Source organism: Pectinophora gossypiella, chromosome 6, assembly GCF_024362695.1.
Source record: "Pectinophora gossypiella chromosome 6, ilPecGoss1.1, whole genome shotgun sequence".
NCBI classification, from domain to species: domain Eukaryota; kingdom Metazoa; phylum Arthropoda; class Insecta; order Lepidoptera; family Gelechiidae; genus Pectinophora; species Pectinophora gossypiella.
In genome coordinates this window covers 8,488,663-8,513,594 of record NC_065409.1, presented here as the reverse complement: position 1 = coordinate 8,513,594, position 24,932 = coordinate 8,488,663, and the positions used below count along the sequence as shown (strand labels likewise).

General features: G+C 36.8%; 4 protein-coding genes across 5 annotated transcripts; 2 read left to right on the top strand and 2 right to left on the bottom strand.

Annotated features, from left to right (window-relative positions):
* Positions 1-1,297: 1,297 nt before the first annotated feature.
* LOC126367920 (G-protein coupled receptor 143-like) lies at positions 1,298-3,948 on the top strand. Its single transcript, XM_050011723.1, has 7 exons — positions 1,298-1,576; positions 1,677-1,785; positions 1,974-2,068; positions 2,277-2,455; positions 2,874-3,033; positions 3,117-3,284; positions 3,492-3,948. Exons 1-7 carry the CDS (start codon positions 1,424-1,426, stop codon positions 3,696-3,698), a joined length of 1,071 nt encoding a protein of 356 aa, XP_049867680.1. The 5' UTR covers positions 1,298-1,423; the 3' UTR covers positions 3,699-3,948.
* A 203-nt stretch (positions 3,949-4,151) lies between these two features.
* LOC126367904 (A-kinase anchor protein 10, mitochondrial) lies at positions 4,152-6,225 on the bottom strand. Its single transcript, XM_050011703.1, has 3 exons — positions 6,019-6,225; positions 5,810-5,920; positions 4,152-5,734 (listed from the first exon to the last, which is right to left on the bottom strand). Exons 1-3 carry the CDS (start codon positions 6,041-6,043, stop codon positions 4,260-4,262), a joined length of 1,611 nt encoding a protein of 536 aa, XP_049867660.1. The 5' UTR covers positions 6,044-6,225; the 3' UTR covers positions 4,152-4,259.
* Positions 6,226-7,430: 1,205 nt separating this feature from the next.
* On the top strand, positions 7,431-15,855 carry LOC126367925 (uncharacterized). Of its 2 annotated transcripts, none has more exons than XM_050011729.1 (3): positions 7,431-7,712; positions 12,915-13,315; positions 14,276-15,855. In XM_050011729.1, exons 1-3 carry the CDS (start codon positions 7,551-7,553, stop codon positions 14,352-14,354), a joined length of 642 nt encoding a protein of 213 aa, XP_049867686.1. In that variant the 5' UTR covers positions 7,431-7,550; the 3' UTR covers positions 14,355-15,855. The 2 variants fall into 2 exon arrangements, with proteins under 2 accessions (XP_049867686.1, XP_049867687.1); XM_050011730.1 differs by having other exon boundaries at positions 12,915-13,302; positions 14,276-14,360.
* On the bottom strand, positions 15,553-16,834 carry LOC126367923 (malectin-A). Its single transcript, XM_050011727.1, has one exon. It carries the CDS (start codon positions 16,660-16,662, stop codon positions 15,847-15,849), a length of 816 nt encoding a protein of 271 aa, XP_049867684.1. The 5' UTR covers positions 16,663-16,834; the 3' UTR covers positions 15,553-15,846.
* Positions 16,835-24,932: the final 8,098 nt, after the last annotated feature.

Here is a 24,932-nt window from a genome sequence, read left to right as displayed (position 1 = left end):
CTCAGATAACCTACCTACTAATATAGCTACTTGTATGTACTTGTACAGGGTGTAAGTGGCATCGTAACAAATACTGAGGGGATTGATTCAGCTCATTATGAGTTAATATCAAGTGGATTTTTCCATCGCAAAAGTAAAGAATTGAAAATAATATTAAAAATCATGAATTTTGCGACAGGAAATTCCATTTCATATTAACTCCCTCATCATCCCCCTGAGTATTCGTTACGATGTCACTAACACCATGTATTTTTACAAATAAACAGATTATATTTGGTTCCTTCTAGAAATGATGACGGATACGGCACCGTCCATATCCCAATGGGAACAAACAAAGGAACAAACATGTCAAATGTCACTTTAAGAGACTGTAATTGACATTGCAGGCAGAATCGTCTGGATACATCCGTTGGTCCCGGCTACTCTAGTTAAATAAGTTGGTTCCAACATTATGTACTTACTTACCATGTCATTTGCCTTTTGCGGATTATTAAGTATCAACTTTGATTCCAAGGTTGGTGAACTCGGTCATCAAACTCCCACAGTACCTACACGACAGAATAAGTACTAAAACCTGATTTATACGTTGCACTTCCATGTGTATGGATCATACTCTACCACACTGCGACACTGTGGTAGGGTTTTATAATTTCTCTCGGAGGTTAAGACCACCCCCGGGAGGAGTATATTAGAGACTTAATAGATAGATAAGGAACACAGAGTTCCATGTCTTATCCTAAAGTATTACATGTAGTGGACTGGGAAGTCGTCAAGGTCCCCGCGAATAAATACGGGCGACTGTGGTAGGGTTAGGAGCCCGACGAATACGAAAAAATCCTTTCAAGTGATGAAGGGAGCGAGAGACATCCTCATGGGTTCATTACAGTCCCAAAATGGTTTTTATATTATTACTTGTAAACTTGAAACAAACCTTGTAAAAGTATTTTTAAAATGTCAACGCACCGGAAGTTACCGGACCCAAATAAAGAAATTTGCGCATTGATGTTTATTTATGACGAACAAACCACACGAATAATAAAACTGAAAGCGATGCCCTCAATAAAAGTTGCAGATGGTAGGTTCTTCAATATATTTTTGATCTAATTTTTGAATCATGCAAATATGTTTATGAAGAATGCCATTCATATTGCAGTGGCTAAAAAATCGAATAGCATAACCACAAAAAAAAGTAAATATGTGTTCCATTTTTACAATATCGCTACCTTTTCTATCTGCCTCTTATACATGTAAGAAACATAGCGTTGTCTTTGTCTTCATTTTATTGCATGACGTACTGTTAGCAGAATCGATCTAACCAACCGTGTTTGACAAGAACTAAAATGAACTCAAAGTTTTAACTTGTGCTTAATTATTAAAGTTAGATAGGTATTTTGTGAAAATTACACAATAAAAATATTAGAAGATGTCGGATCCTACAATACAAACCTTTTGTTGTCATCATTCAGGAAATCAGGAGGATATGGCTGTCAAAATTATGAGTGAATTCAATACGGATTCATATAACACTGTTTGTTTGGTTTCATCTACTGTTGGTATCTTGGGGGCTTTGTATCAGGTAACAAGATACTACATAGTGAGATCTATTGAACAGTTCTATCTTATGAGGTGACCAAATTCGACCGAGGTATAGGTAATAATATTGAAGCTCTTTTCAGGTCTATCCATACGTTACTAAAAGAGTTACAGACGGGCGCACGTTATCATCGATTCGAGGACGGCGCATTATCATGTGGCTGGCCGTCGCAGATTTATTAGCATCTTTCGGTAATCAGTAGCGTAAATTTAATCTATCTGAGAAGTGCTTTGCACATTTCGTCCTAACATCAAATGTGATTTATGGTTACTTATTAATTGTTGCTTATTTGTTTTTAACAATAATGGGTTTCATATTTTCATTGGTGCTGTATTGTTACATTTGAATAAAAATGAAAAAGTAAGTATATTTTTTTCAGGAGTCCTGGTTCGTTCTTCACTGTGGCTAAGGTACAAAAATATCATGCCCATGCCTGATGATGATGTTAGTGTGTTATTCTGCAGTTTAATATCAGTGAGTAGTTCAAATTCTTTAATATATATATTTTGACAAGTTAGCAGTGACTGTTAAGTCATCTGTTTAAATATTTCTATTTTTGTAAAAAAAACTAATAGTAATTTTGCCATTGTAATTTTGCAATTTCTTTTTGCAAAATGTACCTACCTACTGTTTTCTAATTTAATTTGCTACTTGTTTAATTGAGCGAATTTTGTAATTACAGGCTTGGACTCAATATTTCTATACAGTGACTTGGTTTTGGACTTTATTTTATGCAATTGATACTTTTCTGGCTCTCAAAGGGCGTGATTCTCATCCTTTGTTATATCACTCCTTAGCCTGGGGAGTGCCTGCTGCCACAACAGGCATTGGATTGTCGATACTTTACATTCCCAATGCTACGTAAGTATGCAAATTGGTTTGTGATATTATGATCTCTATAATAATATAATTTTTTATTTTTTACTGAAGTTAAGAGAACCACAAGGAAGTTATTTATAATCTCAACTAAATAAAAAGAATAACTAAAGTATTGTTAAAAATTTTCATATTAATTAAAACCCTCAGTTCTGAATCTGATCCAAAAAATTATCTGTCAAGTTTTGTTGGCTAACATTTTGTTACTTCAGATAGATAAAATAGTCTATTGAGCACAATGGACACAAGATACAGAAATAATGACAACAGGTAGTAATTTCTTCCAGGCAACGTTTGGATCTATATATGTCTCACTGGGCACAGGCCTCCCCTCAAACATCCGGAGGGGGCATAGAGAATACACTACCATGCTGCAGATCTAATATTGTTTTAAATTTTGCAGCTGCCACAATTTGACTTCAGTTTCAAATGCCTTGTTGAGAGTCCTACCAAACTACTGTGCAACATATTTGCCAATAGCCACTGTGATGATTGTAAATCCTGTCATGTATTTACTAGCTAGTAAGAACATTGAGATGGCAGTGGCTTTACCTTTAGCTCAGGTATTTATTTTGTGAAAGAAAAAAGAAACATTTTTGAAATCAAGAGAAGAATTGTTTTTATTATTCATTTAACCTTGTTTCAGTTTACCAGCAAAGAAAGAAGAGTGGTAGACACATTGAAAATTAAATTCTGTCTCATCAACACTGTATTTTATGTTTGTTGGTTACCAAATCTTATAAATGGTGTACTGTTATGGACAATGTGGTTTACAATTCCAGTTAAATCTATAATTGTTATATGGTACATAATGGTAAGATATGATTGATTTTATAGTCCCATCTGAGTCAGATTTTTTTTATTTAAAGGAAGGAAGCAGTCTTCTGATAACTTATGGCTTTGTCCCAAAGGAAAAACCTTTTTTTCATTGTACTTGTAGGTATGCAGTCTAAGGCAAATATTATGATGAACTGTTTTTTTGTAAATACTCTATTGCAATCATATTTTTTTGTCTCCACAGGCGGTGTTCAACCCCATGCAGGCATTGCTTAATGCTTTAGTCTACCGAAAATGGAATTCAGATCGTCGATTTGTACCAACCTTTTCAAGAGCTCAAAAAGAATTTAACTTTTATGATGAACAGTCGCCGTTACTTGGGTCAGAACCACCTCGACTTAAGCTCAATCCTATTTTGCCATCTAGTATAAACAATTATGCAACATTGTGATAAGAAACATACTAGTTAAGAACATTCAAGTATTATATTTTGTAGATAAGTTGCACAGGGTATTGTGTTCATATGTTTGCTATGTAAGATTAAGTTCCTTGAACCAGTGATTAAACTTTGATTTACTAGTGACTGCTTCTAATGCCTTAAAATATAGTTGTTAATGTATAGTCTAGTGTGCAAATGCTACATAATTGAACAGTGATTTGTGATTTATGATAAATATACTCTTTTTTGTATGTTCCTATGACAGATTTTCCTTTGCACTGTAACTCACCCCTGTAATCCCTAATGAGGTGGCCAGCAACTAGGATCTTGCTGCCACTCTTAATAAAAAGTACTATGATGGGTATGATGAACTGTATGGTGATAGGTGATCCCAGGATTTTCCTTCCTCTTATTAGTTATACATATAGTTATCATTTATAATCAGAAATAATATTTACAGTAAGATTAACTTATCATTCTTTATTTATTATAGTTAATAGTAAGTTTATATATAAGTAGTTCATTTACAAAATATATTTAATTAAACAATAACTATCTATCACATCATAATCATCATACATCATCATCAGGTGGGGCCATAGTTAAGTCGGTGACATCTTTGACAATCATGTGTGCAATCTGCCAGGCCATCTCCTCCTCAACTTTTGAAGTATTTGTTGGCACAAATCTGCTAACCATTTTCTTTAAAACTGACTTGCCTTTCTTATCTGGGTCTGGCTCAAATTTGGATTCAAATCTGCCCAAGCTGTTGACTCTTCCAAGACTGAGACCATCACTCTTTTTCCGCTGCCACAAAGCATCAGCATTATAGAGTTGATTGGAGTCTATTGTCATGTCAGGTACAGACAGGTTGCGCTTTTTCTTGCGGAAGACAGGATCTCCCATTGCCAGAAGGGTATTTTGGGTGCTTATACTAAATTCACTGCTGCAGTCTGAATGTGACTTATGATTAGAACACATCTGTTCTACAGAGTGTAACATCTCTGAAAGATACTTATAATATAATTCAGATTCTAAAAATGTCTTAACATATCTAGTTAGTGTTTTGAACACTATTCGATAAGGTAGATCGAAGCATGTTGCTAATGGACCTCCTTCTCTACATATATCACTTTCAATTTGCAATCTAATGTCAGTTGAGAAGCCAACAGGATTCGTTGCTTGTAGAGAGAAGTACTTGTCATAGAGGATAATGGAATCAGCCTGCGCCTGCTCTGGGTTTGTGTTGTGACCATTCAGTAAGTTATCTCTAAAATGTGTAACTGCCATCAAAAATTCTAACAAAATGCTGCAGTTCTCCTGTTCTAAAAATTCAGTAAAGTAGAATAATATGGATTCATTATACAGAATGTCTTCCAAGTTGAGAGAGCCACTAGTCAATACATCTATTTGTGCCTTAATATAATAATGGCTGTCCATGAAACCATTAAAGTAGTTCACTTCAATTTGGTTAAATACAACATCCTGCACTGGTTTAAAACAGTCTTCTTTTATGTGCCCCTCAGGTTGACAAATGTTTGATATAACTGATTTCCTTAAACTATCTGGTAAGTCTAGTTGACAGGGGGCTTCTAAAGCTACATATTTTTTAAACAAGTTAATTGCTTCTTCAGTGGTATTGAAATATTTCTTATTCTCACAAGTGTCACAGGTATATTTGGTATGTTCAGATAAGTTCCCACAAGAACTTGTTGAACCATCATTCTTAGTTAATTTAGAGTTATTAGCACTTGAGAGAGAAGCAGAGTCTTTCCAGCTGTATCTTTGTGACGCGTGTGGATTGCATTTGCATTGCAAATCAAAGCTTTTAGTTCGGCATAGTTTGGAAATGTTTTCAACATCATTACTCATACTTGTTTGTAATAAAACAGTTTTAAAATTATCCAGATCTAACCAACAGTGGATAAGCATCTGTTTGCCTATACTTTCCATGTATTGTAAAAAATACTTCAGTGCTCTTTTTTCAACCAATACATCACGCAAACTTAATGTCAATTTCGATTTCTTTTCAAATGTACATGTAAAATCTGAAATGAAAAATTAAAAGTCAATGACGGGTAAACGCGATGTTGTAGTTGATTTAAAATTGTAGCCATAATTACCTCTATTTTCCTTCTCCAGTTGTATACCTAAGAGAGGCCTGACGTCAGTATTAGATCCACTCGCCGTATTAGATTCGGGAGGCCGTACAGGACACCCGGACTTTCCCTTTGCTAAAAAATAATTACAATGTTATGAACAGTTTATTGTGATAGGTAAGTACCACTCAAGTATAAGGAAACCACGATAAGAATTCTACAATGATTAATACCTGCACTTTTCCAAAACTTGATCATTTTTTTAAATTTTGCACGATATACGTGTCCGATATACCAAAAAATAAGAGCCTAAAACTTGAGCTACGTAAATTCTTCATAAGTTTGCTTTTTGACCATAAAAGTAAACAATAATACCGAAATGAAAACAATTTCGCAAAATGGTAAAGTAGTTGTAGGTACGTCACAAACACAAATAAGAATATGAGCGATGACATTTGTCAGTATCATCGATGTTGCTAGTGTAAAATATTCCTCTGCCTTATTCTTTTTGAATACCTCGGATTTTTGGAATGATGAGAACGTCCAATGTTAGTATGCCATTTTAGCATATTAAAAATCGAATATTGTATGAAAAAAATCAACCATGAATTCGTGGGAAAACCTCATATTTATCTAGTTTAAAAAAAGCTTGTGGCTGCATGTTGTCTTTAATTAGTTGTGGATCTGCCCACCCCATTAGGGATTAGGGGCGTTATGTATGTATGGTTTTTAGGTATATTTTATGAGTTATTCCGTTACTGAACTTAAAAAGGTATAACTCACGCCTATAATCTCTATCGGAGTGGGCAGGCAGAAGCAGACAACTAATCAACCAACAGCGAAACGCTATTCTAATATGGATATATATTTACTAAAGATGATGATGACTGATGATGATACGACAGTGTGTATTCTCATGGCTATTGCCAGTCTCAATAGCCATGGGAGTATACACTGTCAGCGGCGAGAACTCTCTTTATAATAACAATAAGAGCTATCAAGGATAAAAATCGTTAGTCTTACTCGCTTTTTTCGCGAATTTTCCTCTCCAGCCAGCAGTGGTGTTAGTAATCATCGCCCGTGGCAGTGGAACACTCGCTCTTAGCATAGCGATAAAACTATCAGATCCTACACACTCGGTTCTCGTTGCTCGCCAACTCGAATTTATCTTTAATCGCTTTTCGCCCATCGTTTACAAGTGCCATATTAGCTAACTAGTTTTATAGTTAATAACCAAATCAGGAACGTGGAGGAAGTAAGAGTAGTGTGTCAGGATGGGAGCAAATGGAATTCCATAGTTTCTGCTTACCCCGTTGGGAAATAGGCATGAGTTTATGTATATATGTAACCAAATCAGAGTCACAACTATATTTTTTTCACAACGTACCTACTTATTTTCTTTTATTGGGTAGGTTATTTACTTAAAAAGCAACTTTAGTAAGTTCAACTTCAATATTGTTCTAGCAATGAATTCAGCAAGATCATATATACCTAAATAGTATAACAATTTTCCGCACTTACCATCGCTAAAGGCGATGCCTAAACGTTTTGAGTTAACGGTTGATCAGGCAAATTATCTGCGGTCCTTGCGTAATCTGAGGACGCACTGCACTAGCTGAGCTGAGGCTATCGACCTTCCCACGGTTACTTGAAATAACTGTTAAGTTGGAAATAACTTGATGGCAAGTCGCGGGCAGGGCGGCAGATACCAGTCGCTCGCGCAATCGGGACTCGATCGCAATTCCAGACCTTGTAACTGCGTAAAATGAGTGCAAAAATTATTTTAATTTTCTGCTCTTTCCTTGCTGGATACGCCAATTCCGCTTCCACATACGATCAAAGGCAAAATGGAAATTTGAACGTTCAAGTTGACTTGAAAGACCTACGTATCATAGCTGTTATGAAAGGGGGCAAAGAGGAATATGTGGTAAGTAAGGAGAAATATAATGCCTTTTAATAATTTTATTATGACGATGTGTCATCCAATACATATAGGGTTTTCCTATACGCACAGACCTCTTCGAGGTCACTCATTATTTCCACGGATTGCAGATATCAAAGTTCTAAAATATTAGAATGTGTGTGAAATTGTTTTGTAGGTAGGTAGATACTTACCTAAATCTAAACTGTGTTTTTAGTATGCAGGGATTTACGTACCTATTGTCAACACCTCTCAAATGTATTGATGAAACTCTGAATATTTCTGTACCGTCGGTGAAAAGTAATACAACTCGAGTTGTATCACTTTTGAGTTATTAGCACACACTTCATGTTCGAAAAATTCTCTTTCTTTCTGTCTAATTCTCGTAACTGTAGCTATTATAAATACGGAGATAATTTTTGTGTAAAGTGATATAAGTACTGTTTGTGAAGGATTCATGCTGTTATAACACGTGTAACATAATTCATCTTAACTTGCATCAAAGTGAAATGAAGATTTTCATTAAATATTTTGGTGTAAGTAAATGCAACTCAAGATATATTAAAATACACGCCATGCTTGAATTCTCACGGTCCGTGTTTAATGATATAATTTTAGTTGTAACATCAAACACCAAATTTATTTTTTCGTGAAAAGTAATATAAATTAATATATATCAAAATATTTCAGAAAATACGATCTTGGATATCATTAACATGTCGTGTATAATGATACATACAAGTTCGATTCTATGCGCCACCAGTGTGTATCTTAGGGTAACCTCCGCATAAACCTGTCTATGGGAAGCCATTTTGTCTAGAGCCACAGCAAACCATATCTGATCCGCATTGCGAATGGGTATAGGTTACGTTAGTACTTCAGACCAAACCGTGTTTTTTCTCTTTCTGTTATAACCGCCTTGTAGTACTTAATAATAGTACCTCAATAAGTTGTGAGTCCTGATCATGGCGTCGATATCACCATGGCAGGGTTAGTCAAGAGGTATTTGAGATTTGTCATACTGTCATTAGTCTCCTTCCCTTAGCTCGAAGCATAGCTGTTTTACATAGTTTTCTTGATTACATGCAGGTTAAGCGGTGGCAGATTGAACGCTGCTTTCATTGCTAAGGAGGTTGTAGACGTGAAATAATAGCTCCAAATATTATCAAGCGCCAATTAATATGCAAGCCATTCAATACACGCTGGTTAGATCTTTGATGCAAGCGCCGGTAGTGGTATTTTTGAACCTACACAGCTGTAGATGATCGTACATATTTTTGGGTTTAAGGTCCCACTGGGATCCAGCTTGGCATCGGCAGCATCGGGATCTGCCACATCTTCTCAAGAGAAGATTACCAGTTTCTCAAACGCGTTGAATGGTGTATATAATTGGTCGAGCTTTCTCGTCTTTATAAAGGGAACAACTACTCTGAACTCTGTGCACCACCGTTAAATTGTTTTTTCTGTATTTTGATTATATAAGAGAGAATTACGCACAGGACCGTGAAAAATGGAAAGAGGAAGGGGAGGCCTTTGCCCAGCAGTGGGATCTTGTAGGATAAATTAGATTAGAATAAATAATTGGGAACACCACGGGCACAACCCCTTAATTAAACCAGGTCACAAAGTTTGTAGAAATCCCAGGAGGTATTTGAGCTTCTGAAAGGAGCTGGTTGGCTTACATAGTCAACAAAAGCACGCATAATGGACCACTTGCGTTTATGCGGAAAACTGAGCCCATTAAAGTAACATTAGATATGGGACATTTGTCCATACATGTTGTGCCGACCCCAACTAGAGTGGAATAAAGGCAGGAGGATGATGATGATATAGTGGGAAGTTGCCCACTTCACAATAGTGGTCCATACGCGAGGATACGCGGAACGTGTGCTTACGTCTAAAGTTTTGTGGAAACGAACTCATTTAGCTTAACCATAACAGACCATGGTAAAGGTGATAAGACCTACCCTGAGGATAGCCCTGTGTAACCTATAGGTTTGAAGGTGAATCAATGATCTTCATTTTCTCTACCTATTCTTATCGTCAACATTGATTCGACTCCGTTTATGGTTCTGTCAATGTTGCGGGCTACCATTAGACCGGGAATTTTAATAATTCGAAGTATTGAATTATCAAAACCTCTGTGGAAATGCGCCCTTCGATCGCCGGGCAAGCTTTGCTCATTTTCTTCGTGATACATGTATACTTTAGGGGATTTTGATTGTGGAATGAGTTGTAATCTTTTAAATAGTTTCAGCAGGAATGAAGTAACACTAACCAGTTTGTGTGATTTTGGTTTAAAAGTACGTAGGTACATCACTTTTATCTCCAGGCCGTGCTGCCAGGCTAGCCCGAATCATTCCTAATGACCAGTCTTAATATGATTCCTGTTACCTTTATTTGTTAGGGGTGGAAATATTATCATAATTGAATTTGTAAGATGAACCAACAATGGTTTTGATTAGGGGCGTAGTGTGGTGGACAAAATGTGTTTGTAGCGGGCAGCAGTGGTGGTTTTGACCGGTTATTTATGAGTTTTGAGAGTAAAATCATAACAAAATATTTTATTATCGCCACCTTACACTATATATACGTGTACCATCTTTATATGTATTTATTACTAGAAATTCGTAAAAACATGTATCATTTTACACAATAAAACCGAAAAAATAAATCAAGTTATACCACTTGACACAAATTCGTTATAGTTTTATCGTTTGTGTCAATTGATATAAGTTACGTTTCTTTACTTTTTAAAGAAAATAAATAGAATTTTGCCTTTCTACAACTTCATAAAATAAACTTTCTTCCAAGACATTTTGTTTTATGTACAATAATACTGTAAAATTATTAATTGAAAATATGATATATCAACGATGACTTTTGTATAGTTATGTGTGTAAAAAGGTATATGTAGACTTGTATCAATTTACACAGTATAAAAGTTGGTGTCAACTGATACATGTAATTTATTTTGATCCTCTACCATTTCTGTTTAGGTTCTAAATATAACTAAATATTAGAAAAGAAACCTTCCATCATCACCTATCGACACATATAACTTCTGTTCCATTATTCCTTATAAGTCACGAGCTAGAATATTTTTAACTTTAAACTCGATTTTCTCAAAACTTCAATTTTGGACTTGTATTACTTTTCACCGACGGTACAGATTTCATAATTGAATCGAGAAATTGCAACTGATAACAAACATATGCATCGTTTCTCTTTGTTTTTAGGTACCTATAAATGATGACCTTTGTTATTACACCTAGGCACAATTACCTCTTCCACCCATTATTATTGTGATCAGAATAAAGAGAAGCTATATAGGTAGCAATAATATTCAATACATAATGTGATCCAAATATCAAGCAACGATTATTTTTATTTTTCTGCCATTAGGTACATTGTATTTTTGAATAATTATACCCAGTACCCGAGTAGGTAATTATCAGGGTAAATCTCGACAGAGCCATCTATATTATTTTTGGGGAACATATACCCTGGAAAGTCCCTCATTGAGTGATTGGCCATTCTTGGCTGTTGAAAAGTAAATTAGGTAAGTAGGTATGATTGGTTTGCCTGGGTTTATTAAAATCACTGGAGTGTATATTTGCAGAGCCAGTTTATTTTAATTTAGTTTGGCTTTATTTAATTTTAGTTTCAGTGTTTAATGGCTGTAGGTATAATCTTCTTTTTCTTGTTATCGCGTGGGTTGTGAGGTGGAATAGCCTCATCAAGCCTGGTGTCAGGGTTATGATTGACCCGCCAAAGGCCCCTGACATGGCTCATGTAAAGATTACTCACTTACATCAGTAAATAGTAACCGGAACCAACGGCTTAACGTGCCTTCCGAACACGGATCATCTTACTTTCGGATATCAGGTGATCCGCCTGTAATGTCCTAACCAAACTAGGGATCACAATGTAATTTTTGTGATATGTAGATAGGCTACGGATCGTGAGTCCAACGTTCAACCACTGGACCACGGAGGCCGTAGGTATAATAAAAAATATACCATGGAATAGATACATATATCACAAAGTTCACGCGTGTGTGAAATTTAACGGCGGATAACAGGTGTGGAGGAAGCAAGAGAAGCAGGGAATGAGCGAATTGGTAGCGCCGGAAGACGAAGACCTAGGTGAATATATCTACTTACTTATCGTGAACATAGTGAGGACGTCTTAAAGAAAAGCCAAGTCAATGAAGCGAGAGTAATCAATTTACTTACGTACGAAGTGTAAGTGTTAAGATCGCTTGATCGTAGCAAATTAATTTCCGCGATCTCTGCATACTCCTAAAGGAATTAGGCCTGATATTATACAACTCTCGTGGTTAGAGGATCTAAATCATGTTATTTAATGCGTGAATAATATACTTCTTAGTTGTAAGTATCTAGTTAGAGCAAGGGGAAAAGACCACTTTACAACTATTTTCTCCTAATTTTACGGATTTTGGTACTATCTGTATATGCCTCCACCAACCCGCAGTGGAGCAGCGTGGTGGAGTAGGTACGCTCCATACCCCCCCCGGTTGATTGAGGGGAGGCCTGTGCCCAGCAGTGGGACGTATATAGGCAGTTTATGTATGTATATGCCTAAAGGTTCAACCACTGAGTAATCAATATAAGTAGTTGGGATGATTTCAAGGTTCAGGGCGGTGTACCTAATAAAAGCAGGGAACCAGGAGCGGATTTAGCTTTTATCTTCTATCGTGTGGGTTACGAGGTGGAGTACCAACCTGATCAACCCTGGTGTCAGGGTTGCTATTGGGAATCGAACCCGTGACCTCCGGATCGTGAGCCCAGCGCTCAACCACTGGACGACGGAGGTCGTTCGCTCAACCACTGGACCACGGAGGTCGTTAGCTTTTATGTCGGGGGGAATATTCACCAGGTCCCAGACAACCATTGCAGTGGCCATCCATGACCCAACCAGTCGCCCAGGGTGTGGGGGTCATTACCTCCATGACCAAATCCGCCCATGCAGGGACCTGATATAGCTAGTGTCGAGATCGAGAAATCGTGTAGTGTAAATAGTGCTTTTAATGTTTTCGAAGCGGAAAAGGTGCGGTGCGGAGCTCTGGGTCCTAAGTCTGAGCTCCGGGTCGGTCTAGGTGGCTAGACACGCATTCCTAATTCCATCACGCATTTAAAAGAGCCTATAACTGTACTAAGCGAGTGTTTTCGTTTCGTTTTTCAGGACTACGATTACGCGTATGATTATTCGGAAATGACAATAAAACCAGTGAACGGTACTACACCAAAACCGTTGAACGGGACAAGTACAACGACTGATCCTACCAGAGATAATACGACTGCGGTCACGGCGGTTACAGAACCGACCAATTTGGCTGTAAAAAACAACGATACCAACAGTTTGGAAACAGATGTGACGCTCAATCCGGCGAACGAATCTATGACAACTGTAAAGAGTCCAGAAATGATTACCTCTGCGACTATTGAACCTCAAGAAGCAGTGACTAAGGAGATGAGCACTTCAACTTCAACAACGCGTCCGACACCTGGTGCTGGTTGCAAAAAAGGATTTGTCATGAATCAAAAAGGCGACTGCGAGCTGAAATTGCAAGGTGCTGGAAATGCGTGAGTAATAGGCATAGGCATGCGCAAACTTACAAAATTCCTGTGTCACACAGACACAGTAGACACTAACACAAGACCTACCTTGTAACAGGTTTATGAAGTTTAATAGATGTGTGTGTGTGACGTGTGTGGTATTTGAGTTTATTATGTTCGTTCTAATTGTAACTAGCTTAACGTGGTTGCCTGATAACAGGCGACGGGTAGACAGTGTCACAAGAGTACATTACCTACTTTATTAGAACGAAAAGGGGGAAAAAGGTAGAACGATTAACCAACAAGAACCTAACTAATAATCAGATTAGGGCCCTATCACACTAGGACACCATGGTATCGCCACCAGCGAGAAATTTGTCGGGATTCGGTTGCCGGTAACTGGATGCGGAACCAGCCGTTAATCGACTAAGTTAATAAGTAGGTATTTCAAATAGTAACGGGTTAACTTTTAAGTAAACTTAATATCCGTAGATTTCTCACACGTCTGTTAGTCGTCAAGTATATTTGACCACGCCGAGCTGTGGGAAAACAGTTCTTGACAAGTTTTGATACTAAATGAAACACTTCACACACGTCTTGCTTAGATTACCTACATCCATACAAACATTTTTGCAACTAAATTATTAACGCATATAAAATGCTCTTTCTATCACGAGTTAACGATTAACGTTAATAATTCGCTTTAACCTTTATTAACTGATTAAAGATTCTTTGATTGATTATCGGTATCCAGTTATGAACCGCGGTGGTGCCATCCCTATGGTGTTGGAGTGAGATAGGGCCTTTATACCTAGTACCTATTTTATGGGCGTGGTAAAGCACTGTTATTATTACAGGTAATGGCTAATGATAAATCCAAATTATAGCTGACACGATAAGGCTTATGTGCCGTACTTACATAAGTAGTTAACTGTTATCTTGTTTTTTGTAACTATGAAGATTTTTCCATTATTTTTTGTCTTACAGATTACTGAAGCTGGTAAAACTATCACAAAAACTGAAACTTAGAAGAGAGAATAGAAGGAATGGGGACACCACAGACTGAATTTTGTCCAACCATGTGCCAAAATCAAGTATATTAAGTAATTAGTTGTAATCAACATTAGGCAATTCCCAAATGTCTGAATATAGCTAGGTAGTTCAGAATATACCCTTAATAAGTATAGATTTATTCAGGGTATGAATCAAAATATGGCATCTACCTACCTATATTTTATAGATTAACATTTTGATCAATATTGTAACAGGTAGTCAGTTCACCACGGAATGGGAGTACCTCTGACTATCCCAATCGGGAATATGGTCTTAAAGCCCAGTCCTTTTAAAACCCAAACCCCATTGTTAACTATTGTGTCAGGTAATCTGGGCCACAGGATATAATCATGAGCTCATGTGTGTATGTAAACAGTAATACTTGTAAGATTTGCATGTACTGGTTTCAATATTATGCTAACTATACAAATAATGTTGCAGTGTCAGTTTATGTGTTATTGTGGCAATGTAGTTTTATAATATTATGCATTTAATAATAATAGCTATAATGATTATCACTATGAAATGACTGATACTTTCCATTTAGGAATTGGGTAGTTTCCTAGGTCAAAGATAAATGATGAAATTCTGACTACTAAATAAAGACAGACCTGAAGTGCGACATTTTATCATGTTTTACTATGACGTCACAGATTGCTTTTTCATACAAATTCCGTAGTAATTTCGTGTTTTGTATTTAGTAAAAAGTAACTGGTTTGACTAGTTGGAAACTACCCTATTATATACAATGGCCCCGATTCCTGCAGACACCGCCTAATTTTATTTTAAGTTATATCCGTCATTTTCATATCCGTCGAAAAGGAAAGGGACGGATGATTCACAGCTCTTAATTTTAGGAAGAATGAGTAAATTAATGTGTCGGGTTATTGGCGGATGTAAAATTTTTAGACGGTTGGTTTAGATTTGTGCTTAAAATTGACGTGTGTTCCATAAATTTTATGCTTGTCGATTACCCGTCCCTTTCCTTTTCGGCGGATAAGAAAATGACAGATATAACTTAAAATAAAATTAGATGGTATTTACAGGAATTAGCACCATTGTTAAGTTTAATTTTATTATAATAATATACAGTTGGATAGCAACTTTTATAGAACATCCCATTTTTCCTCGTAATATGCAATTGCAACATATGCATTTAATGTAAGCTTGTAAAACATTGTGATGAAGGAAATAAAATGAAAATGTAAGTCTCCAATAAATTAGAACCATTTTATTATTCATATTAACTCAGGTGCATTTAGGATAAATGCTGTGTAGATTTAGAATTCAATTTAACATTCTACATGGGACGGGCTCTATTTACTCTCACATTGGTATATTACTTTGTACTATTTGTCATTGAGCTTGAAAAACAGTAATATAGTCATAATGGTGTATTTTATTTTATAATAATGCAATTTAACAATCCAAAATAAATTAGAACTATACACCTTACATTCACACAGTAGTTACATTAGGTAACAGCTACTTAAATAAAAAATAAATTAAAGTTTGCACAGGCAAAATAGAAGAGGGACGAAAGCACCAATGGTGATGAACACAGGGATAAGAACCGAGCTCTCGTCCATGGAGTAGGGGTCTGGTTGCTTCGGACCACTGGTTTTTCGAGACTTTGTATTTTTTTCTTCCACATCTTCTCTCAACTCTTCCGTCTCATTTTCTGGCCACACTAATGGTGGAAGTTTAGGAACTTCATCTATTGTACCACGCATAACATAGAGAGCATTTATTTTTGGGTTATCCCTGTAGCCTTTGATAAATTCAACCTTTATTTTTCCTCCTCGTATATCAGATTCCTCCTCGTTATAATATAGTTTACCATTCTTGATGGTATATGGGATATATTCATCATGGGCAACCCCACGCCCGACTTTATCGAAGATGTCCAAATCAGCTACGATAGTATGATCACCATTCAGCACGACATCAAAAACTTTCATATTGGGAGCATTGAAGTAAACTTCACTGAACTTCAATACCAATACATAGTCACCGTCCTTATTAGCTGGTATATCGTAGCCAAATGTGCTGTGATGGTATCGCTCTGTCTGGTACAGTATTTCATCTTTAGAATTCACTCGCCCGATCATAACTAACTGCTTACCGAAGTCGGAGGCGGTGCCGATTCTTCCCTGCAGAGGATCCTTTTCATAGTGAATGCCATAGATATCGGTATAGGCGGGCCCACCAGCATTTATGGCATAAATAATTTCACCTAAACCGGTAGCACTTTTTAACTCAGAAAATATGCATAAAATTGTAAAAAACAGTAACCGAGACATCACTGACAAGTCCAACATAATAATACTTCGGATGGCAGTTAGCCCGAGACTTTCCAATTAACGCTAATGACGAGACACTTGAACTAATAGTGCATATTTGTATTGTAAATAGTTATTATTGAAAATATATGGAAATATTTCGTGAAACAGCCGGCACAGGCACGTAGCGGTTGGAATTGATAGATTAGAGTTCCAGTAGGATAGCGAATTTTGACTCAGCTCAGTTCTTCAAGTTTGAAAGAGAAAGCTATACTTATGCTTATGTTTAAACGGGACACACAATCTTAACATACGAGTAGCTACTGGAACTGTAAATGCGCGTTCCATTACTTGACAACAGACCGGTTTATTGAAATAAACGTGAGAGCGAAAGAGACAGCTAGAATGCGAAAAAAGAAGCACTAATTCTGCAAACAGCACAACTAGTTTAGCAATAGGAGGATGAATACATGTCGTGGTATTGAATAAGTACGATGGTTCTTTGATATTTATAAATTCTTATCCATATTTATCTGTGTTAATGATATAAAATTATAATTCTATCCTATATCTCTGGTCCTTCGTTATATTCCTGATGAAATTTTAATGATTCCCCGTTTTGCTGAAAATAGCTGTTATTGATGACGTCACACGAACAATGAGGGATTTTCCAGCTTTTCCAGGGTACGTTCCTAAAAACAATATAGATGGCGCTCATAAGTCATAACAGACATAAGCATGTTTTATCTTTGTTTTTGGGTATAAATGATGACCCTTTTTATCATTTTTTAATTAGGTACATCTTCCACCCATTATTATTCTGATCAAAATAAAGAGAAGCAATATAAGTAGCAACATAATTCTATACCAGTGATCCATCTACTTATATTGTTTTTGGGAAACGTAGCCTGGAAAGTCCTTCATTTTGACGTCAAACTGAATACTCTCAGGCGTTTTAAATTTTGTACAGGGTGAGACTGAGAGCTCTCAGCGCTCCCCATTTTTCCGGTCAAGTAGTTAAATGGCAGCATTTTTTTACAACAAGTCACGTAAAAAAGACGTTTCGTAAATCAAGTCTTATTTGCTCAATAAAGTATTTTATCTATCTGTCTATCTATCTTTGTAAAACCACTGTAATGGAAAATTTCCCTGCTTGTGACCACTAGGGGTTTACTTCTGATCGGGTACCGATCCAAGTAGATCACATTAGCTTAGCATCAAAACAAAATTTTATAAATTCTATTTGATAAAAATAATTATCCTTTACTACGGAATAGGTTTACCTATATAATAATCTTTGCTTCTCCGGAACCTTACAGTAAATTTAACACTAAATAGTGTCTCATTTGACTAAAATTGGAATATTAAATATTCGCGGAAAATTTAAAACTGATTGCTGTAAATTTACTACTACTTTTGCGACAGAAAATTCCACTTGATATCAACTCAGGATCATGGTCTGAATCACCCCTCAAAGTTTTTGTTACGATGTCATTATTGATAAAAATTGAACACGACCTATGCGTCTTAAATTGAATGCATTCTTATCTATCATAAAGTTATTGTCTATGCTTCAGGCTTTTCGGCGGGAGACGGGAACGGGACAGTTGCTTTCTTCGTTGAGTAATCTAAATAATTAATACGAAGTGGTGTTTTGTGGTTAATGATCGCATTAAGTTAGTCAGAAGACATTCGCGAGTGTTATTATATTGGAGTATTCAATGAACAAAGTGTATCTGCCCATTTTCGCTTCGTGCCGGGAAGCCGCTTCATAACTCAAAAGTTTATGCGGACTTTTGAGTTAATTCGTTTGGGGTTCGGAGTAGGAGTCTACTCCGAGGGTGGGGGCTTAGGTTTTATCATCATCATTCATCACCTTTCATCATTTCATTAATCATCAAGAAAAAAAAATACGTAAGACATGGCTGTATGGGCATAGTTCCCTTTGCCTTACCCTTCGGGGAAAACCAAAACAAAAAAAAAAAAAAATGTCTATGCTTCATATGATTCTATGTATTGTCTTTTGCCTCTTTTTGTTCTCCTTTTGACGACATCGATATAACGTAACCGTTGTAATATTATATTTAATTTAATCCGGACGTATTATAGTAATCAAACGTTAATTTAATTCGTGACATTGTAAGTGTGACTGTTTGCCTTCGTGGATGTTATTTGGGATACAATTTTGTGTGACATGTTTCAATTTCATCTTCATCATGTGTTTTATGAAAATACAATGGCGATGCTGGGCTTGAGATTCCGCTGAGTTTTATTGTCATCACCCTATTAAGTGCTGCGCCCTTCCTCTGCTCAATCTACTCTGCCAACAGGTTAAGTTGCCCAGGAAGAAGAAAAGACGACAATAAAAAAAAAAGACACATTGGTAAGCGGTGAATTTATTGAACAATGGCCGAATCGCAAAACCGCATGGAGAATTGCAATGTGATCAGCGGAGGCTTCAGCTTTGAAAAATTAGACGGTGTTTCTAACTATGTCGCATGGAAGTTTGCCATTAAACACGCTTTAATATTGGAAAACTTATGGAATGCGGTCCTTGGTACTGAAACGGACGCATCGAAGGCGGCAAAAGCACTTGCACGGATATCATTAAGCATAAAACCCTCTCTTTATCAGCTACTACATGGAATTCAGACAGCTAAAGAAGCTTGGGAAAAGCTGGCAAATATTTATGAAGACAAAGGTTTGTTTAGACGAGTTAACTTACTCCGTCAACTTCATCGTGTGGACTACAGTAACTATGATTGCATGACCAAGTATATTGACACAGTATTCTCACTGGTGCAGCAGCTAGCGGACATCGGAAAAATCATTGAAGATGAAGAAATAGCAGAGATTCTATTATCTGGGCTCCCTCAGGACTTCGACACATTAGTATCGGCCTTGGAGACAGCTTCTCTTACTAACAATTTATCTTCAGAAGTAGTTCGTGCTCGATTAATTCAAGAAGAATATCGCAAGCTGCACAGTGATAATCAGAAGAGCCAGAATAATTTATCTAGTGCATTATATGTGAAGAAAAAGGTTATATGTAACTACTGCAAGAAACCTGGACACATCAAGTCTCGTTGTTTTAGGTTGAAGCGGCAGAAACAAGAAAAAGCGAATGAAGAAAAGACTGTATTTGCTTCTTCATATTACACAGCTGCTGATATAGACTTTATTGTGGACAGCGGTTCGAGTTCTCACATGTGCAATAATCAAGATTTGCTGGATAATATTAAGAAAAATAAAACAATTATTTCTTGTGCTCAAAAAGGATCAAAACTAGAGAGCTGTAGTATAGGAGACATGCATGTAAGTTCTGATGGTATTCATAAAACTTTGAATGATGTTATGTATGTTCCATATTTGTCTGAAAATTTAATTTCTGTGAGTAGATTATGTGAGAGGGGTATGATAGTAATTTTTGATAAAGATGGGTGTCATATTTATGAGAGTTGTCATATACAAGGAAAGCCTGTTATGTCTGCAGATCTATGTAAGGGTGTTTATAGAATGAACTGTACCTTTGCAAGGGAGCGTTCGATGGCTGTTCTACATCAAGTGCAGAAAGCACAGACCGCAAAGTTTGCTGGATCTAATTGTAGGGATGCTAATTTATGGCATAGAAGGTTAGGGCATCTTAGTCTCACAGGTATGTGTACACTTCGGGCACGTGCAGAACGTAATGTATCTTTTCAGGACAATGAGAATAACTTAGGTGAGTGTATCGCCTGCCTGGAGGGGAAGCCGGTGGCCAAGGTTTTTCCGAAGGGATCTTCTCATCGAGCCAGCCAGCCCTTGGAGTTGATACATAGTGATGTTTGTGGCCCTATGACGGAGACCAGCTGGAGTGATGCAAGGTATTTATTAACTCTTACTGATGATTATTCTAGAAAGAGCTTTGGTTATTTATTAAAGAAAAAGTCAGATGTTCTGACTTGCTTTAAGCACTTTAAGAATTTTGTAGAAAAGCAGACTGGTTTGCATATAAAATGCCTGCGTTCTGATAATGGGGGTGAATACTGTAATGACAGTTTTAAAAATTTCCTTGAAAATGAAGGAATATCTCACCAGTTAACTGTACCGTATTGTGCTCAACAAAATGGCGTGGCTGAACGCCTGAATAGGACTATTATGGAGAAGGCGAGATGCATGTTAATTCAGTCAGGTCTTGGTAACCGTTTCTGGGGTGAGGCCGTAATGACGGCAATATATTTAAAGAATAGGAGCCCCACTGTTGCTTTAACAGGACAAGTACCTGAGGAGGTCTGGTCCCGGCATTCTGTTTGTCTCGGACACCTACGCGTTTTTGGTTGCATTGCCTATACATTGATTCCTGAGCCGACTCGTACAAGTAAATTAAACGCTAAGGCAAAGTTGTGCATATTTGTTGGTTATTCAGAAACCACAAAAGGCTATAGACTTATTGACCCATCTAATCCAAAGAGAGTAATATTGTCGCGGAATGTAAATTTTATTGAAGATAGATTTTATAAAGATTTAAAGGAGGATATAAATAAAAATTTTATTTGCAATGACAATTATAATTTTATTATTTCTGAATATAATAATAATGAATCAAATATTAATGTAATTGGTAATAATTTTAACTCAATTAATGAAGAAAATTTATATGAATTTTCAGATGCAGAATCGGGTGACATGTGTGTCGAGCGCAGCGGGACTACACCAGTCTCTGCTGAGCCCAAATCCTTAGCTAGGGAGCCGGAGGCGCAGCCGGTAACTTGCGAGGAAACGGTAGCTTCAGGGGAAGGTGCTACTCGTCCAGTGGACCCTGTGACCGTATGCGACCGCCCTGTGCGCTCCACACGTAGTAAACGACCTATAAGATACGGCGACTACGAAATTGGTATGTACGCCACCTCTATATTTGATGAACCTCAAACATACGACGAGGCGATGGCATCGTCGAGCTCATCAGAGTGGCAAAAAGCGATGAAAGAGGAATATGATTCACTTGTTCATCATAAAGTATGGGAGATTGTAGATCGACCTGTAGATGCCAATATTATTAAGTGTAAATGGGTATACAAAGTTAAACACGACACTTCGGGTAAATTTGACAAGTTTAAAGCTCGCTTGGTTGCTCGTGGCTTTAGTCAGAAAGAAGGCATAGATTATTCTGAAACATTCTCACCTGTGGTACGTCATTCGACAATGCGTATTCTGTTTTCATTAGCTAATCAGTTAGATATGTCTATTGAACACATAGATGTGACTACTGCATTTCTGAATGGTGACCTTCATGAAAGAATTTATATGGAGCAACCACAAGGTTTTGTCTGTGATGGAAGTAAGGTGTGTATGCTATTAAAAAGTCTATATGGTTTGAAACAGGCTAGTCGCATGTGGAACCAGAAGGTAAATGATTTATTGTTGAGAAATGGCTATATACAAAGTAAATGTGAGCCATGTGTGTATACAAGGAGAAATGAAAGGGATCTCACTATTATAGCTCTTTATGTTGACGACTTTTATATTTTTTCGACATGTAATACAAAAGATTTATTTGATTTATTGAACAGTCAATTTTGTATTAAACATCTTGATTCACTTACTAGTTGTTTAGGCATGCGTGTAACTAGAAAGAATAATGTTTTAATCCTAGACCAATCAGAGTATATAAAGAAATTACTTACACGTTTTCATATGTTAGACTGTAAGCATATTAGCACACCTATGATAGTAAATTGTAATTTAGCTGATACAGACAATGAACCTTTAGATGACAATGTTTATCAATTCAGGCAATTAATAGGCTGTCTAATGTATTTGTCAGTTTGTACAAGGCCTGACATATCTTTTAGTTGCAGTCAGCTGAGTCAGTATTTGACCAATTTTAATAAAAGTCACTGGGTGGCTGCTAAACGTGTGTTACGATATTTGGCAGGTACCATTGATTTGGGGCTTTGTTTTTATAAAAGTAATTGTATAAACTTAATTTCATATGCAGATGCTGACTGGGCAAATGATAAAAGTGATAGGAAATCATATACAGGCTTTGTTATCAAACTGGGTAACAGTATAGTTAGCTGGGAAGCTAGGAAGCAGCGGTGTGTTGCCTTATCCAGCACTGAGGCAGAATATTTAGCCATAAGTGATGTTGCGAAAGAGTTATGTTTTATTCAGAATTTCTTGTTAGAAATTATTGATAAACATATAGACACAGTTATCTATAATGATAATCAGAGCGCACATAAGTTGTTGTTGGCTAAGGAATATAGTCATAAGCGCACCAAGCACATAGACATACGTTATCATTTTGTGAAAGAGTATGTATCACGCCCTAATGTAACTATTAAATACTTACCAACTGATAAGATGACAGCTGATGTACTTACCAAACCATTATGTAATTACAAGCATCATTACTTTGTTGAAGAATTGAATTTAAAAAATTTTGATGTGTAATTAGCTTATTGTGTATGTTATATTATTGCATAAGTACTTGAAATAACTATTTTTTTTATGCCTGTATTCTATATGTTATAGTTGATAAACATAGGTATGTTGATGGATGATAAGAATGAGGGGAAGTGATAAAAATTGAACACGACCTATGCGTCTTAAATTGAATGCATTCTTATCTATCATAAAGTTATTGTCTATGCTTCATATGATTCTATGTATTGTCTTTTGCCTCTTTTTGTTCTCCTTTTGACGACATCGATATAACGTAACCGTTGTAATATTATATTTAATTTAATCCGGACGTATTATAGTAATCAAACGTTAATTTAATTCGTGACATTGTAAGTGTGACTGTTTGCCTTCGTGGATGTTATTTGGGATACAATTTTGTGTGACATGTTTCAATTTCATCTTCATCATGTGTTTTATGAAAATACAATGGCGATGCTGGGCTTGAGATTCCGCTGAGTTTTATTGTCATCACCCTATTAAGTGCTGCGCCCTTCCTCTGCTCAATCTACTCTGCCAACAATTATCACCCTGTATAAAAAGAATTGTTGCTTGATATTTGGATCACATTATGTATAGAATTATGTTACTACCTATATTGCTTCTCTAATACTAATATAATAATATCTGCTTTCATAAAAACTTCACCTTTTTAGATCGTAATTTCATTGATAGATATATTCCCTAATCGAACGGCAGGCCTTTCAGGGTAAATTGCGTGTTCAATCTTGGCTTGGTATTACTTGAATTAGTTGCGTAACACGTAGGTAATACCTATAGGACTCAATAAAATTTTGCTAGATTACTTGGTGACACTTTCTGATTGATTTACTTACTTACAGATGTTAGGTAGGTACTTTAGTTAATTTAAGCGTCGAATTTTAGTATGGGTAGGTACCTACTTGTTAGGTACACTTCCCATATACATAAACTGCCTATATACGTCCCACTGCTGGGCACAGGCCTCCCCTCAATCAACCGGAGGGGGTATGGAGCATACTCCACCACGCTGCTCCAATGCGGGTTGGTGGAGGTGTTTTTACGGCTAATAGCCGGGACCAACGGCTTAACGTGCCCTCCGAAGCACGGAATCATCTTACTTTTTCGGACAATCAGGTGATTCAAGCCTGAAAAGTCCTTACCAAACAAAGGACAGTCTCACAAAGTGATTTCGACAATGTCCCCATCGGGAATCGAACCCGGACCTCCAGATCGTGAGCCTAACGCTCTAACCACTAGACCACGGAGGCTGTCACTTCCCATATACCAAACATTATCTAGAGTGAACCCAATATAGAATAGAATAAATGTTTATTTCAACAGAAAGATACAAATATGTTAATGTAATTCTTGTATTTAATCCCCTGGTGACGTTTTTCATTAATGGGTACCTAATAATTGGTACCTACCTACCTATTGTAAAGTTATTCAACAACTCTTCTTCTATCGTGTGGTTTGTGAAGTGAATTACCAACCTCATCAACCCAGGTGTCAGAGTTATTATTGAACCGCCAAAGGCCCCTGACATGCCTCATGTAACGACTACTTACTTACATCATTATGTAGTAACCGGGACCAACGGCTTAACGTGCCTTCCGAAGCACGGATCATCTTACTTTTTGGACAATCAGGTGATCATCCTGTAATGTCCTAACCAAACTAGATATCACAAAGTGATTTTTGTGATATGTTCCCACCGGCATTCGAACCCGGGACCACCGGATCGTGAGCCTAACGCTCAACCACTGGACCACGGAGACCGTTATTGATAATTGAACAAGTAATTTCATAATGTAGGTGGGTACCTACTTCAATTTATTAGGTACTTATTACTCACGTCCGTTCGTATATTGATAGGTTGAACC